Raw genomic sequence first — 18091 nt, 5'->3', positions numbered from 1 at the left:
CACCTGAGCCACTATTTGTCCGTTTGTACTTTGTATTTTTTCATGATCATTTTAAATTTTCTACCGTTTAATTCAATTATTCTCGGGTCGCGGTGGGCGGGGCTAATCTCCGCGATTTGAAGCCTTCTGTTTACATCGATGATTCAAATTATTATTTGATAGTACAGAAGTTATTTGTTGAAAAAAAAAACGTTTTTAAAGTACTTTGATTTGTGAAACAAATATTTGAGCCTGTAAAATGGTTTGTTCTTTCTTTTCTATGTATAACAGAGTATTTAATTGTATAATAATTGTTTTAAAAAAATAGAGGTTTCTACTTCACGGATTTTGCCTATCACGGGTTCTTTCTGGAACGTAACCCCCGCGAAAAACAAGGGTTTACTTATGATGTATTCTAAAAATGTATTTCCCTCCAAACAAATGTATGAATTTGTGAATCACAGTAAAATAAAATAATGCTATTTGCATTTGGAGTTTGCAAATATGGTAAATGTTGAGTTTTGCTAAAAAGATAAAAGCTTTTTACAGTCGTTTAATAGATAATCTGGGCAGATGCATGTAAAACAATTCAGACAACATATTTTGTACTCTAGGATAATTAAGAATTGTAAAATCACTCCAATAGTTTAGGTGGATGATGGGTTTCTTGGATGAGTTTTATGTTTTAAAAATTAATTCCTAGTGTAAGTGTTGTGATACACAGATGGATTTTGATTTTTTTTTAAAAAGTAGAAAAGCAATGTTATGAAAAAGCACTAGTTAAAAAAAATTGCACTTCTAATTAGCTTTTTTCTACTTTTCTCAGCCTTCATTTAGCTGCTGCTGGCGGTCACACAGACTGCTTAGCAGCGATTTTGGCTCATGGAGCTGATCTGTCAGTCAGCGATGCTTCAGGTATGTGCTCCAACTATGTGGTACACATAGAAGAAAGGATCTTTTATGTCTTTCATAAATGTAAGCAATTTTCAGTATTTAAGTATTGCACAATGAAAAAGTTGAATCAATTAAAAAAAAAGTCTAAATTGATGCCCAATCAGTTAAAATACATATTTCTACATGCTTCTATTGTTTTTTTTCTTTCTTTGTCAATCTGCCAAATCATATTTGGATTTTTCTGTTGTTGTTTTTGTTTTTTAAAGGTTTTACTGCTTTACATCTGGCAGCAAAGAACAATCATGTGGAATGCTGCAAAAAACTTGTTCAGGTAAGGTTTGGAAATGACACATTCAAATCTTATCACTTTCATTTAACTCTACATTCACAGACAAATACTTAGTCTTTTGGGGCTGTGCATTTTCAACGCACCGACTGAGTCAGAAACTTAGAACAGTTTTCTCTCTCAGGGAAATATCTGCTGTATTCCACAAAAATGTAAAAATGAAAACACGGCGTTGAATATCAGTGTCACTCAGCACCATTTTTCTTAGAAGCGTGACCTTGTGGATGCAGAAATGGAATGTGAAAGTACAACATGAACCATATGAAACCCTACTGCATGAATTGCCTGAGACGACTACAAGCGGACAGTTTAACTTCATCATTTCTTCAGCGTGCTGATTGTGTGTGCAGATCAGCAGTTCTTACACACACAGGGATGCACACACAGCTGCTCTGCCTTGCTGACCTTTTTGGAAACTGCAATACCTCTCCTAAAACCTGCCTGTGAAAAAACAAACAAAAAAAGAAAACTGTTAGCTTGTGCATTATATCGGCAAAACTCAGGTGTCAGTTTAGTGTTATGGGCATTTTAGTTGTAGCTGGGAAGCACTGCTTTTTTTATATGCAAAGTGTTCATTTTCTAAGCATTGATCTCATTTGTGTTACTGTTTTTATGTTGGTAAGAATATATATTTTTTTAATTCCCAAATTAAATGTTCTCTTCCTATTCTAGAATAAGTGTGCTGTTGATGCCACGGACAACACAGGAAAGACTGCTCTGCATTACGCTGGTGAGTGCCTCAATAACCTGGGAGGTAACCATGCAGAAAGGCTTTTGTTCAGGGTTTGCCTCCTTTGACAAGACTGTGGGAAAACAATTTTGGGATTAAGTTTAATCTCTAATTTAATTTGATAAATCATCTGCTGTTTGGGGATTTGGGGTGATTCATTTTTGCTTTTTTCATTTACGTATGTTTTGTTATATTTTTTTTATTTTTGTAATCCATAGCTGCCAATGGGAACATCCAGATTGTTCAGCTGCTCTGTGAACTCAGAAGTCCAATCAACCTAAAAGATGCTGTACGTACTGTAATGATCATGTCCACTCTGAATTGATCCTTTTCCTGTCATTTTATTAATACTCTGAAATAATGTGCAGGCAAAAACTAGGTTTCAACTGACTTCACTTTCTAGGGGGAAAAAATTAGTAATCCATGAAAGTGTATCTTTTTTGTTGTTGTGTTAAATTCTCATTGCATCTCTTGCCTGCAAGTCTTGCCTTGTTCTTTTAAGAAGTGATTTTAAAACTTTATGAAACAGTTCAATTATTACAAAATAATGATAGGAACGTTATCCAAGAAACTTAAAATGTATTACTCCATATTTAATGTTTTAACATAAAGATTTTCATGTGAACTTTTTGTCTTGCTGATTCGGTTTGAAGACTGATTACAGTTGTATACTGAGTGAGGACATGTCTGAGTGTGTGAGGTAGAAGGTCAGGGTACTGTGAGAACTCCAGCCGCAGACATGTGGTCTCCATTGCAGTGACAGACCGTGCCTGTGGTTCTTACTCAGCTGAGATGTTTGAGCTGGAAATGTGTGTTTAAGAATTTGAGACAGCAGATAGAAAAGGGCTGGAAAAAGAACATGTTGTCAGTTTATTTCCATTCTTCTATCATTCCTATGTTGGCTTGTTGAAAGAAAATCCAAACTTGTTCCATATTCTTGCTGTCAGGTCCGGGCTTTGAAGCCACAATGCTGGCACTGTGTAGTTGTGCAGTCACAGCAGGCCTCCTCTGCCAAGCTGTTTTTTGTCAAAAACACTTCGACTCAGTCAACAGTGTTATTGTTCTTTTCATGTAGTTAAACACAGAGAAAGTTATGCGTATCTACTTTTTTTTTATTTTTTACATTATTTTAAGCTTTACATTTTAGATTTGGCAGCCATGTAATTAAGGATAAAGGTCAATTCGGTTTTCTTCTTTTTTGGCCATAGTAATCATGGTGCCAGATTTAATCACACAAGGGAGGTAAAGCTCTTTTTTCTGTTTGTAGATGCATACAAAAAGCCTGAAAGTCACCTGACATGTGAAGCTGTAGCCCTGGGCAGACCTCACTGCTCTATCATGTATCTGTACCAGATCTATATTGGACATACCTAAACCTATAGTCGGAAACAGAGGAACACCTGCCGGCTCAAACACGGTTTAGGTCTTGAAATGGAATATTTACAAAACGTCAGCTTCTTCACAGCAAAAGCCTTGACATGGGTCAGAAACGTGACAATTTCTTCTTCTTCAGTAAACATATGCTCAGTTTCAGTGGTTCCATACTTGTCTCAGGTTCTTCCTTTATTTACTAATACTTAATGTTTATGATTTTCTGTTTTATTTATTTGATACTTTTGCATGGCAAACACAGATATCTTTTTCAAAAGGACAATCAGGATTAAACAGACTTTACTGTTTTGTTTTTACTTTCTAAAAAAGGTAAAGTTGTTCAGGTATGTTGAATATAACATTCCAAAAACACAGAATAAAAAAAATCTGATTTCTGAAGTTGTTAGTTTTCTGTTTTGCATTTTCGAATGAAATAAAAGGGGCAAGAAAAACATGCATATGTTGAATAAACAAAGAAGCTGCTTAATGTGTAGGAAATGCATGCTGTCATTTTAAACCAATCACCATGAACAAGGACTATAGAGAAGCAATCCACTTTGGTTTCTTTTACTAAATATTTTAAAGTTCGGACTTGTTTGGCAGAATAGTGTATTAGAGCTTCTGTGTCAGCATGTTTTTGCCACTGTACATCCTTAAAATAATTTAAAAATCAAATTTATTTCATGATCTCCTTAGCATATAATCATAAAAGCTGCATTTGGACTCTGATTGTAAAGAGATGATGAGCCACTTTCTTAAAAATATTCCTCTTTTGAGGTAAACCCCAACGTTTTGGTACAATTATAAAAAGCAAATAGTTCCATTAGTAGAAAACGCAAAAATCAGCAAGCACACAAAGTAAACAGCTTCAACACCAACTCTCTGTTTAATCACATCCATACCTTTGTCTTGTCTGCAGTTCAGCCTTACAGTTGTTAAAACACCATCGGGCAGACAGGAATGCAAATGCAAAATAACAGCCAGATGGCAAGTAAGAAATGAGTCAACATGCCTTCAAAACTCCTCCATCATCACAGCTTGATGCACTCTGGGCATCAATATTCTGTTTCAATTCAAGTGGCCGATGTTTTTGTGTTAATTCAAGCACATTTTTACAGAGGATTAGAAGCTTTTTTATTATTATTTATATCCTAACAGAGGCATCGCAATGTAAAAATGAATCATCAACTGTTCGACAACATTTACATGTCTCTGGTATTGAATCCAAGTATCAGTAGATTAATATACCTTCATCCCATGAAGGAACTCAGAGCCAAGTAATACACTTGCACATGTACACTTACTCATTCAAACACACTAAATCTGTTGCCCAGAAAGAAAAAAAAAGTTCCTGTTTAGATTCCAGAGCAGCTGAAACTGACTGAGCAAGTCAGACGTGAGGCTGTTAAAGTCTTTAACTGAGCTCAAAGGAGACCAGAACATGGTTTTCTTTTTGCTGCTCTTTAGAAATGGCAGCAGGCCTGTAAGATACACTGTTACTTTTACATGTTTGTGTGTCAAAATGTTATTTTAATTATTTTTGATCTATATTTTACCCACTTTCCCAAATTAGTCAAAGTCTGAAAAGAGATGCATTGCAATTTTAGTGTCAAAGACCCAGTTCACCCTCTAAGCAGCTATGCCTCTTCTTATCTGCAGTCCTGAGTCCTCTGGTCAGTGGCTCCACTGAGGCTGTGAACTCTAAACAGTCTCCACCAACGGCTGCAGTTGAGCGTCTAGGGCAAAGTTTAGGTTAAGTGTCATGGTAGAAGAATCTGCCAGTTCTGGTGATGAATGTGCTGCAGCTTTCCAACTATAACACTGAGGCCTTTCATCTGGAGTTAACCCATGAACCCATGCCACACAGTAGCTGTCAAACGTTTCATGCGTGTGAAAATATTTGTTTATAAATAATTCAAAGCATGATGTCCACACAAACTCTTGAACTTTCGAGTTCGTTTAAAGCTTATGGTTTATCCCCCACAATGATGACTTCGTTTTGTCCTCATTTTAAATGGGAGCAGGACAGTTTTGCTGATGATAATTGTACGAATCAATGTGTACGTTTTTTTTCCTTCTAATATCTGCTGAGTCAGCAAATATGTTAGAAGTGCGAAAGCGGTATTACTCTGAAATGAAATCATGTATGATTATAAATGTGAGATTTACAAATAGCCCTAACTTTTTTCTGAAGCAACTGTTAGGATTATACTCTGGCTGCTGATCTAGTTACCTATTTAACATCAAGATAATTCCCAAAAGAGGAAAAATATGTTCCATTTGGGGGAGAAAAAAAAACGGTCACAACACTCTATTTGTTGTCCTTTTGTTATGTTAGACGCTGTTGTAAAACGCAGACGTAGTTCACATCTACTTCTTTGCATGGACCTGAGATTTGTCTCACCAAGCCGAGAGATGCCAGACTCCATGTCAAGATGGACATCCTGACACAGGGCGCGATAATCAATGTGTTTCTGAGTCAAGATTTGTGTCATGTTTCTGAAATGTGCATTTCCTTCTTAAAGGATGCCCTTACTCCTCTGCTATTGGCAGCTAAACACTGCCACTCAGAAACCTGCTGCACTCTGCTGGATTTTAGTGCTGACATAAATACTCCTGACAACACCGGCAGGTAACAACGAGAGACAAATATTCGTCCCAGACTAACTTTTAGCCCACTTTCTTACACGTTTGCCTGTCTTTCTCTGTTTTACAGGACAGCAGTGATGGTGGCTGCGGAGTCAAACGCAGTGTCTGTGGTGGAGGTTTTGGTCCAGCGGGGGGCAGATCTGTCAGCTGTAGATTTAGAGGGTCATGATGTTTTACACTATGTTAAGATGTCTCCTAATGCAGAAGCTAGAGCTGCTCTCACAGCTGTGCTGAACAGACACGTTTTAGGTGAGAAGTCCCCAAAACAAGCTCCTCAAACAGAGGACGGTGCAAAGACAGTGAACCCAAGTATGTTACCTTTTTTTTTTTTTTTTAACTGATGCCTTGTCTTAATGCTTTTATTTAATAACACAATTTCCATTAACTTTCATTAATTTATCTAGTAACTGGAGCTGTATTTAAAAGAAAAAAGAAATCGTATTAATTATAAGCTTCAATCTGACTGTTCAGTTTATGCATAATGCTAATACATAATTCTAGTGTACTAAAACAAAAACAAAAAACACAAAATGGTAACATTAGCTTCAGAAAAGCACATTTGCAAACAAGCAGATCTAGGGAAATATTTGACAATCTCAGCTATAGATGATTGTTGTCATAAAAAAATAGTAAATGGTAAAGAAAAAACATCCTCCCTTAGAGATCGTGTAATGAGTTTGATGATCTGTCGTTGAAAACTGTGATTTTTTTTTCATGTTTGCTGCTGTTTTTTTAAACACATTCAGACAAACCATTAAATAATATTGCAATTATTTATTTATTTCAATAATCCCACATTTCACTTAGGTTGAAAGTAAGCAATCAGACACACTCCGGTTTAGTCTGTAGCTTTCTTCTTGCAGCATTTAAGGTCTAGTTCAGTTGCTTATCAGGTATAAATAGTGCCAAAAACAGATTTGTGTTGGTCCTTTTTCAACACGAGTCAACACTGCCATCTGTTGTACAGTTGCTGTTACTGGTTTGACATATGTCTGAGTATTTCATTTCACAAAAATATTTTCAAAGTCATGCTGAATTCACTAATTCCTCCTACTGCGTCTGACTATGGTGTTGATCATTTGGCTTTTCCTTCATCAGATATCAAGCCTCCAAAAAGCCCTCAGGTAAGAAGTTTATGCCCCTTTGAAACTTTCCTGTGATGAGCATCAGAGCTGCTTAAGAAAATGAAGGCAGATTATAAGGATTCCTAAAATTAAACTTCTAGAAATGCTGAAAATAATTAGAATTATTAGGATATTTTTCATCTTTTTGCACTTATATCTTTAGTATTTAAAATGAGTCTATTTAGAGACAATGCGTCTCTGTAATCTGAGTATCTTAGTAAACTTTGCTGTGTTTTCATGTTTTTCAGTTGAGGAAAAACTTGAAGCTGGGGTGTGCATAATTATTGTTATGCAGTTTAATGCACAAGTCTGAAACGGAGTTTTATTGTAATGTTTTAAGGTGGTACCAAGCAAAAGTCTAATCACACATTTGTGACAAAACAAAGCACGACCCCTGCTCTTTTGGATACTTTTCTATCTTTTTTTTTTCGGCAAACAAAACTGACCTTAGTGCCCATTGATCGACTACCCTTTTACTAACCTGCACTAAATCCTGCCTTTCTTTTTCTTTTTGTTGCCTTCCTCTTTTCTTTTATTTTGCTGGCTTCTCAGCATGATCAAGTAGCTAAGCTAAGTGATGAGAAGAACACCACTCCTAAAAAACGAAAAGCACCTCCACCTCCTATTAGCCCTCTGCAGGTAAATAAACACACCTCCCTCCTTATTTCCATCAGCTTGTGTTAGTGTCACATATTAATATGGATGCATGGCGGCAGTACATTTATTTAATGAGAACAGCAACCTTTAGAAGTACTTTGTTTGTATTTCCCTAACAGAAATCATTATAAACTTGATTCTTGTTTTTTTTTTTTTACACTTCTAATTATAATAAAGTTTTATTGACTTTTTATTAAACTTTGTCATTTTCAACTTTGAGAAAAACATTTTTTTTCAACCTAAAGCTAAAGAAGAAATCTGAAAAAGTTTGGGAAAAAAGCTGCTAACATAGCTTTTTCTTCAGAATTCTGAGATGTCTCCTTCAGCGCTCTCATCTACCAGCACGCCTACCTCCAACAAAAGTGAAACTCCCAACAGATTCGACTACAAAGTAAGAACAAAAATACTGACATTAAGTTTAAAAAAAATTATGAAGTATTATCAGATGTGTCTTATGAAAATAAGTCTTCAAACTTGTCTTTTTCCTCTTTACCGCCATCATTCGCTTCCCCCTCCCCTCTTTTCAAAGGAGGACAAGATCAGAGGATCAGCTGAGAGAGAGGAAGTAAAGAAACCCCTTAAGGAGAGCATCTTGCTGTTGCAGACCATTAAAGACCTGAAGCAGACTGTGGAGACCCTGGCTGCTGAGCTGGAGACTGAGGTGATTAATGAGCAATGAGCTGACAGTCACAGACCGGTTTGGTTTTTATGAGAGCTTTTTTAAACAGGTGTGATAGTAAGGAAAAAACAGTGACATCATTATAAGAAGAACATGTCTGTGTTCGGCTGACTGCTTAACTTTTGGATATTTTGTGTAATATTTGTGAAAACGCATGGTTTAAAAGAGGCAACAAACATTACATTTTGATTGATTTAATTTTGTTTCTTGGTGTTTTTTGTTATTTTGAATCAACGTACCTGTTTCGATTAACTTTTACATGTTTACAACACAAAAGAGCGAAGCTTTCTCAGTCGCCACATTCCTAAAGGAGGTCTAACCTACGTTAAGAACAAGTCCCGACTCGCAGCGCTTTTCCTCAGGTATCCAGTGGTCTCTAACGTACTCTTTATGTCTCCCTGTAACATGTGCGTCTGTGGGTGTGTGTTTGTGTGTTAGGCTGAGCAAACAGACACCGCGGGGCTAGTTTCTGCTCTTCAAGAGGGGATTACTGTTGTTTCCTCAGTCGACCAGCACCTTGAAAACAAACTTAAGGTAAGTAATTCCATCATTCATGTTTATGAGTTGGTATAAACAAATGCGCAGCTTACCAGAGCGAACTGCTTCACTACTTTCACATGAAGGGAAGGTTACCTAAAGTGCGTTTTGCAATAAAAAATAAAACATATTCCTTTAGTGACAGTGTAGCTTTGCCTAACACAGTCCCAGATTACTACAATAACTATAAAAGTTAAGCATACATTTAACTGTGTAGTATAGAATCTGCAGCTAGTGATTGGAATTAGCTAAACATTTCCTATTCTGACTTGATGAAAGTTTTTTATTTAAAAAATAAAATATTGCAAATTTAGTCTTAGGAGTTTTTTAGCCTAATTTATAGAGCACTTAGTGAACAACTAATACAGATAACGTACATGTTTATCGATAACAATTGTTTATTATAGCAAATATTTATTTATTAAGCCCAGTTTAGATCCTAGCAATCTGGCCAACTATAGACCAAATACAGAGCAAACCTCCCCCTTTATTTCAATAAATCCTAGAAAGAGTATTAGTCAAGCAGCTTTACCGCCACCTACAGGACAATAGACACTTTGAAGATTCTCAGTCAAGGTTCAGACCACACCACAGCACTGAAACAGCACTAGTTAGAGTCTCTAAGGACTTGTTATTGGCCTCAGAAAAGGGTCTACTCTCTATTCTGCTCCTGTTAGACCTTAGCGCAGCTTTTGACACTATCGACCACAGTATTTTACTCCAAAGAATAGAGGGATCAGAGGATCTGCCCTCCAGTTGTTTGAATCCTATTTATCTGATTAGTACCAGTTTATTAATGTAAATGGACATTCCTCTCATTGCACTCGAGTTAGTTACGAAGTTCCACAGGGCTCAGTTTTAGGACCCATCCTGTTTATGCTTTACATGCTGCCCTTATGAAACATAATCATGAAACAAAGCATTAATTTTCACAGTTGTGCAGATTATACGCATTTGCTGCCAGTATCATGAAAATGCGGATTACGGTGCTTTCGGGCTCAGATAGGAAAGAGTGAACCAGTGCGGCTGCACAGCAGCTCATGCACAGAGCCTCGGTCAAAATGCTGTCAGCAAAGCGAGCCAAAGTTCTGCGGAACTTCACAGCAATTGATTTTTGTTCAGTGACATGATGAATCGAAATGATATGTACAACGCTCTGAAAAAAGGCCAACGTTGTGGCAAAGAGCGGTAATATACTGTATATCGACTGCACGGTGGCGCAGTGGTTAGCGCTCTTGCCTCACAGCAAAAAGGCCCCTGGTTCAGGTCCCGGCTGGGGGACCTGAACCAGTACATCACTGGGGGACCTTTCTGTGTGGAGTTTGCATGTTCTCCCCGTGCGTGCGTGGGTTTTCTCCGGGGACTCCGGCTTCCTCCCACCGTCCAAAAACATGCTTTATATGGTTAATTGGACACTCCAAATTGTCCATAGGTGTGAATGTGAGTGTGCACGGGTGTGTGATTATGTGTGACCCTGCGACAGACTGGCGACCTGTCCAGGGTGTACCCTGCTTTCGCCCATAAGTGGCCGGGATAGGCTCCAGCACCCCCGTGACCCAGAAAGGGACGAACGGAATAAAATGGATAAAAAAAAAAAAAAAACTTCCGGGTGTAAGAAAATGGAGCTGCAGTGCTGATTGTCAAGAAATAAAAGCATCTTAGCGACATTAAAGCGCTCTCCTTCACCTTGTCATGTTGCCTCATCACACTTTATTGTTTCTAGAAAGAATTTGCATCTTTTTTTCCCCCTTCATTTTTGAAACACCTGTTTAAAGACCGTTCAGGCTCCAGAACCGTTTAAAAGTACAGGAGAAGCTACGTTAGGCAATGTTGGAGAAAAAAAGGGCTTTATTTCCATAATCATACTTATAGAACATTATGGGTTAAGGCACATTCATTCTATTAGTTGTTTCTTATACTGAAAAACATTTTGTTGTGGAAATTGGACAATGTTGACTGTTCCATTTAAGAACAAACATTTCTTAATTTACCCAAATAAAAGCACTGTGAATTTGCTTGTGTAAAAGCAACTTGTATATGAGATGCAGTTGCAGTGCTTAATGTTGTGATCATTAAATAAAAGGAGTGTCACCATTTTACCACAACGAAGGCCATATTAATATTCAGGCAGAGTTTTTTTTTTTCTAAGTCATACTCTTTTTTTTTTTAAAAAGAAAAGAAAATGTTTTCCAGTACAATATCGTGATACGTATTACATCGTGAGACGTGTATAGGGATACATATCGTATCGCCGGACTTTTGCCAATACTCACTCCTAGTGATTTAGTCATCAGATTTTTATTTTTAAGGCTTGTTTTTTAATGTTCCTTTTACTTTTTCCTCCCCCGTTAACACTCAGAAACTTCTACATCTAAAAGGAAATAAGGAGGTGAAGGAGAACAGCCGTCCCAACAGTATGGCCTCCAATTCATCACCTCACTCCACCCATGAAGAGTTTGATCCGGCGCTCACCCAAACGGAAGCGGAAGGCGGCCCAGAAGCTCCTCCTCTAAAACATGTAGAGGAGGACAGAGATGGAGAGGAGGTCAGGCAGATGAGGCTGGTTCTAGAAGGCGTGAAGAGAGAACTGCTTGAAACCAAGAAGGAGAACTGCTCGCTTCAGGCTCAGCTGAAAGCCGAGAGAGGCGGAGAACGGGGGGAAGACAGAAGAGGGAGAGAGGAGTTGATGAAAAGCTTGGCAGATCTGCAGGCAAAGTTGACTGACACGCAAGAAAAATACCATCAGGTCATAGAGGAACGAGATTATTTGAGAGAGCACAAAGGCAGACAAGAATGTGAGCCGACAGAGAAACGGGAGCTGCAGACAGAAGCGTCTTCCACGCTTGAACAAGAGCTAAAAGAGCTGAAGATTAAGCTCCTCCAACTAGAGTCCCAAAAAGAGAATGCAACTCTGCAAATTAGGGAGCTTCAGGAGGCTTTGGAAAGAACAGAGGAGGAGACGCAGATGTACAAGGACAAAGGTCAGAGGGCAGCACATATCGAGGAGCTCTACAAAAAAGAGCAAGAGAAGGTCTGGAGACTTCAGGTAAAATCTACATTCCTCTGACAGTTTTATGCTGTCATTAAACCTTTGTCTAAACAATAACATATTTCTAAAAAACAGTTTCCATTGAGTTTCAAATATTTCCTTTGCTTCAAATGTGGTCTATTGATTGTATAGGAGGAGCAAAATGAGGTGCAGGAGCGCCTGAGTGCAGTTTCCCAATACTACGATGAAACCAAGAGTGAGCTGAGCGCCACTCAGAAAGAGCTGGCAGAGGTTCGAGCTAAAAGCAGCACAGCCCCATCTTCAACCTCAGCAGAGCAACTGCAGGTGCTGAGCAGCAAGGTGGAGGAACTGCAGGCGTTACTCACCGAGTCTGAGTGGAAGTGCTCTGCCACTCGAGAGGAGCTTGCAGGCTTGAAGCAGGAGGCAGAAGCTCAGGCGCAATGCTCTGTGGCTCTCACCGACCACACACAGGTTGTGTCATCTCTGGAAGATGTCATCAGGGAGTTGCAGAGTGAGCTGGAAACACTAAGAGAGGAGTTGCATCAAAAGACTGTGCAGGTGGAGGACCTTCAGAAGAGGTGAGGAACCAAACGAAGCCTTATTGAGCTTGAACAAGTCCAAGAAGCTACCAAAAATGAATCAACAAATACGATTCAAATGAAAAATGATCGTTAACTAATATTTGCTTTCCAATAAGCATCCGTAGTGCTTTAATACTTTAAAGCAAAAAAGTTATACAATTAGAAAAAGGCTTTGCAATGGCATTAACCTAATTTCAAGGTTTAGATTAGTTTAGTCCTAATTTTGGAGTTGAATATTTAAAGTCTTGATCTGTTTTAGCAGTGTTCCCAGTTACCTCTTAACTGTTTCATTTCTTAGGACATAGTTTCTGCAGAGCGGCAATATTTTATTAGATATTTGCCTTTGAGTTGTGCGCTGGACCACTGGAAGCAACCCCCCCCCCCCCCTTCCCCTTCCCAAGGCAGGGCGGAGAAGGGAGCTTGTGTTCCGTCCAATGTATTTTTTTACATCACAAGTGAGCTCTTTTGTCTGCTCTCAATTCTGAGATTAGAATAAAGAAATAGTTAGAAATGCTATTTTAATCTTAAATTTCTTTATATATGTCCTCCATCATGATAAACAAAAGGCTACATGAACACCAAAAACACCATTCTAATCAGAGTGGGCTTTTAAATGCATTAGTCTAGGTGTATTTTTTTTTAAACTGTTTTATAACCAATCAACTTAATTTATCCTATTACATCACTTTTGTTAATTATACTGAAGCATGTATTTTCTTATTGGTGACATTTGTAAGGCCAGATTGTTAGATTGCATTTTTTGTAAAAGTGTTCTTTACTTTTCTTTATTAGTTTTTTGTTTTTCATCTAGTCAACTCAACTAAATGATTAATTATGCAGAGGGGATAATTAATTAAATAATTGAGGGGATTGGATTTAAAACCTAAAAAGTCATTTTATTGGCTCTTTCTTATATTTAATTGAATTTTGAATTTCTCAGGTTTTGATGAAACCTTCTTATGGTTCAAAAGTTTTATACTTTGTCCTTCTTTTGTTTTCCTCTGACAGACTAACTGAACAAGAGGTCACTTCAGATGACTCAGTCCCCCGGGAGGAGCATGAAACCATGCGGGAGCAGCTGAGGAGCGATATCAAACACCAGAAGGAGCTGCTGGAGGAAGCACTGAGGAAGCAGGATGAGCTGGCTCTTGAGGCAGCTCATGCATGGCAGAAGGTGGGAGGACGGAGGAGCAAAAGCAAGACACCAACGCTGGAGAGCTGATCTGATTCCGTAAGCTTTCTTTCCACCAACAGGCTCGAGACAGCCACGCAGAGCTGGAGGCCCTGCAGGAGCTGCTGTCATCCAGGGAGAAGGAGAACCAGACACTGACCTCCAAACTGGCTGAGTCCCAGGATGCTGTGACAAAGCTCAAACTGCTGGAACAGAACCACATTGAGTCAGAGAGAGAAAAGGACAAAGAGGTTTGTAATCATGTAACTGTCAATCCCATCACTGTTCTATAGTTACCTTAAATAGTCCCTGCCATTTTAGTTTTTAATATAATTTAAAATGCTTGCATAACCTGATCTTTGTTGCTACTAAGTAGTTGTTGCGTTCACTTAAAGTGTATGTTTGTACTTTTGCATCCGCTTGCAGATAGATGACTTAACCCGGCAAGTACTGAAGCTAAAGGATGCTGTGAACAGCCTGTCGCAGCTCTCCTACAGCTCCTGCTCTCCATCCAAGAGACAACAGCAGAACCAGCAGCTGGAGGCTCTGCAGCAGCAGATCAAGCAACTGCAGTATCAGCTAGATGTAGGACACCTTATTGTGCGATTGCACAGCACATTGCTTTAGAATGTTCCATGTATTTGAGCTGCCAAAATTAAAAAAAGTGTGTTTATTTTTTTTTGTTTCTGTAGGAATCAACAAAGCACCACAATGAAGTTGTGTCCGTCTACAGGAAGCACCTTCTTTATGCTGTTCAGGTAAACCCTTGCCTAAATATATATTCAAATTTTAAATATATATAAATTCTTGTAAAATGTCTTAAAAATAACCTGCTGCAGGTGAAATCTGCAAAGTAGGATTATTGATGTTCTAAGGCTGTTAACTCCTCACTACACACTTTATATACTTTTCTCAGACTGACATGAACATTTTCACACGATTCTCTCTTGTTTAAACTCTCTAAGTTCGAGTTTTTGTACAAAAATATGTCCAGTTTTATAGAATGAAAACAAAGATCTGTTCAGGGTCGAGGATTTGTGTAAATGTGGCAAACTGATGACATTCTGTCCAGCAGACATGGCACAGAGGAGATTGATTGATCAGCAGCCAATCAGGATGCAGAACACAATGCACTGGTTAAAAACAAATCACGCAAAATTGCACTGAGAAGATCTGCGACATGGAAAGGTGAACTCCAATATAGCAAGGGAAAACTGTTCCACCATTCAGTTAACACGTCTGGACAAAGCGTATGCTTTATTTTTGTGCACTCACTGCTAGCACGAGTACTTTTTCTTTTTTATTTCCACATCAAAAAGTATCAATGGTGTTTTTCTCAAAATCGAATTGTTTTTTCATGTGAAATTAAAGTGTGATTAAAAGAACCACCGGAAGCTCGCCATTCTGTTTGTAGGAGGAGTCAAGTTTTTTTTTTTTTTTGTTGTTATGAGAAAACTAGTGATTTTACCTCCCTCTCTAATGCTACACACACAGGACATGTGATGTGTGTCAAGAACGCGCTGAGCAAGGCTTTTTGAACACACTTTTACCATACGGTGTTTGTACTGGGCTGTCACTACCCGATAGCGAATGTACTCATAGTTGAAAGAGGCTGATGCGAAATGTCAAAGTGGCGGAAATCTCACAAATCTATCCCGGTTTAAAAAAGACTTTGTGTCTCCTAATTCCCACCGGGCACAAACTGCGAGTAATAATTTCTCCTTCCTGATCACTTTTCAAATGGTTGGCACTTCCATGACTTGAAAAGGACGCCATCCATACGCCACTACCAAATCCAAGGCCCTGGCTTAACTTTCAGTGCACGTTCAATGACCGCGTTTTGTATGTAGAGCCCGAAAACAGACTCAGAGACTTGCGTAGCTACTTGTGAACACACAAGTTGTGAAGGTATAAACGCGCGTTTACATAGACTTTTCATTGGAAGAAGCCGGTGAGAATGTGGCACGAGGAAACTGAAGGAAAAAGGAAGATGCAGTTCAGCTCTAAATAACACATACAAAAAATGGAATTAATGAACAGTGGTAATTCCCTTTAAGCTGCAGTTTATGCCGCTGAACTAAGGCTGTGGTGTTTGCTCTCAGGGTCAGATGGATGAAGACGTCCAAAATGCCTTGAAGCAGATCCTGATGATGTGCAAGATGCCAAGTCAAGCTGAGGAGGCCTGCTGAGACTCAGCTCTGAGACAGCCAAACACATTCTGCCTGTGGATAAACAGTTTACAACCCCTTCTTCATTTTCACAAGTTCGTCGTCTCGACCTTTGAAAACATTTGTCCCCCACATGCCTGCAAGTACTGTTATATTCAGAATATGGAATCGTTTTCTTGAAGTTCACATGTGATTAGGGGTGAAGTGTCAGTCTGAACATTCACTCTGCAGGAGAAGCACCAGTCACACGACCTTAAACGTTCTCATGACCCCCTCCTGACTAAAATGATAGTGTGATGTGTCCATAGCCGAGAACCACACTAAACTGTGAGACCTGCAGTGTTGCTAAGCCATCAGTTTGAATTCCTGGTACAGCTACGTCCATGAGAGCGCGCTCGGGTCGCAGAATAAAGGCACAGACAAAAAAAATAATGACAAAAATGGATTCAAAAAAGATTTGTTGCACATCAATTGACTGACCACTGATCAATTACATCCCCTTTACCCAGATGCTGTGCTGAGTCTCGGTTGTGTTCATAACTTTCAGTGTTAAAGTTTGGTACCAGTGTGAAAATACAAAGGCATGTGTTTGTTTCTGTTTTAGTGCTGTTTGTCTGTTATGAAAATTGCTCGAAACCTTTCAATCATGATGTGTCAAATCTGTTTTCTAATGTCCTTAATCATGTTAGGACATCTGGACATTTCCCTGGTTGCAGGTCCTCTATATTTCTATTATTATTTTAGACATCATACATTTCTAGTAGCTGATAGGTATTAACGTGTCATATTTTCTATTATTTGTAACTGTTTTTACGGCATTGTTTGTCTCTGCTTGTCATGTTTTTTCCTCCATGATGAAAAAGTCCAGCGGTAACAAATACCTAATGGTATGCACTTTTCTCAATCTTCTTACAGTCTGAATTTTCTTGAAAAAAATCAAACTTACTGACTGAAACCAAATGGTTTGTTGGTCTCTCATCATGCCTGTAGTCTGTTTTGTGCCACTATATTAATTTATTTAGTTTCACCTACTTTTTTTCTGCAGTCTTTTTTCGATGCAGAAATATCTTTGAATTCCTGTTTTTACAGTGGCTTGTGTCTTCTGGAGGCCTCTGCACTGTTTTAACTCCACCCTCCTTTGCCTTAGCAATGTGCTTGGATCTGTTGAAGATCTCCTTTCTGCCGGTGGGAACGCTCAGCGTGCATACAAACGCTAACGCACCGCTTTAAGGGGAGTCGGATTACGCGAAGCCGTGTCTTGAGTGAGTCACTCAGGGTTATTTGAACACCTAAATCAGATGCGCTTGACCCTGATGAAGCCTTTGCATGACTTTAACCATTTAGGTTGTAGTGTGTCAAATATCTTTTGGCCTTTACTAAAAATGTTTTCTACCAGGAAAGGGAAACCTGACAAACAGCATTTTTATTTAGTTGTTTCTTTAGAAACTGTGTTGAAGTGGGAGAATACAAGAAAAAAAATGTGCATTTTCACCCACTTTATTAAAATTTCATACTCTGTCTGCACTTGTGTTCTGTATTTATCGCTTGCTCTGCATAGAAGCTAAAAGACAATGCTGGAAAACATAAACAATGGCTTGTGCATTACTACAAATTGCATTTAAACATTCACTTAGTATTTGTAATCTATAATTATTTAGTATATTAGATTTTTTTTTTCAATTTTGATCCCAATTCATTACTAGAAGACTCACATCTTGATGTGTTTGTTTCTTTTTTTTAGGAAATGTGTTAGATTATGTGGGGTATAATGAGGTCAGTTATATTTCAGTTAATAAATCAATCAGTGTTATGATCTAAAATACAGAAATTGTGTTTTTGGAAGTATGCTGGAAAATAAAATCTGAAGAGGGAAACCCCACGAGTCAGCAGTACTACCATTGCAAATGTCTAAGATCAAGCCTTTTGTATTAATCCTTAAAAAAACACATACATGTATCAATCAGTGTGTGTTACAGTAATGTATACATTTAACTTATGGTATTCATTCACTGGAAATATCAGACCTTTTGGCTGATGTTTTAATTTATTTAAATGAGCTTGCAAATGTCAAATTTTAATTCTCAAAAGCTGCGACAGACTGGCAACCTGTCCAGAATGTCCCCTGCCTTCGCCATGCTTTTTCCACCATTATCTTATTAATCAGCCTTCTTTAGAGCAGCACTGCCTGACTTGAG

General features: G+C 38.4%; 1 protein-coding gene across 4 annotated transcripts in view; it reads left to right on the top strand.

The window, feature by feature from the left end:
• rai14 (retinoic acid induced 14) overlaps positions 1-17420 on the top strand; it is a 36311-nt gene extending 18891 nt beyond the window's left edge. For 2 of the 4 annotated variants that reach the window (XM_011481863.4, XM_078955823.1), the window contains 18 exons: positions 806-894; positions 1140-1204; positions 1892-1949; positions 2168-2238; positions 5846-5952; positions 6037-6278; positions 7068-7093; positions 7646-7732; positions 8055-8141; positions 8280-8411; positions 8868-8963; positions 11326-12012; positions 12148-12554; positions 13566-13731; positions 13812-13979; positions 14155-14313; positions 14421-14486; positions 15831-17420. In XM_011481863.4, coding sequence (XP_011480165.1) covers positions 806-894; positions 1140-1204; positions 1892-1949; positions 2168-2238; positions 5846-5952; positions 6037-6278; positions 7068-7093; positions 7646-7732; positions 8055-8141; positions 8280-8411; positions 8868-8963; positions 11326-12012; positions 12148-12554; positions 13566-13731; positions 13812-13979; positions 14155-14313; positions 14421-14486; positions 15831-15917 — 2800 coding nt within the window. In that variant the 3' untranslated portion in view covers positions 15918-17420. The remainder of the gene's footprint in view (positions 1-805; positions 895-1139; positions 1205-1891; positions 1950-2167; positions 2239-5845; positions 5953-6036; positions 6279-7067; positions 7094-7645; positions 7733-8054; positions 8142-8279; positions 8412-8867; positions 8964-11325; positions 12013-12147; positions 12555-13565; positions 13732-13811; positions 13980-14154; positions 14314-14420; positions 14487-15830) is intronic. The other 2 variants (XM_011481866.4, XM_078955824.1) reach the window with 1 other exon arrangement.
• The last annotated feature ends 671 nt before the right edge of the window (positions 17421-18091 follow it).

The sequence above is a fragment of the Oryzias latipes genome, chromosome 12 (assembly GCF_053564925.1).
Source record: "Oryzias latipes strain Hd-rR chromosome 12, Olatipes_Hd-rR_3.1".
Lineage (NCBI taxonomy): Eukaryota > Metazoa > Chordata > Actinopteri > Beloniformes > Adrianichthyidae > Oryzias > Oryzias latipes.
This window is presented reverse-complemented; position numbering and strand designations above follow the sequence as displayed.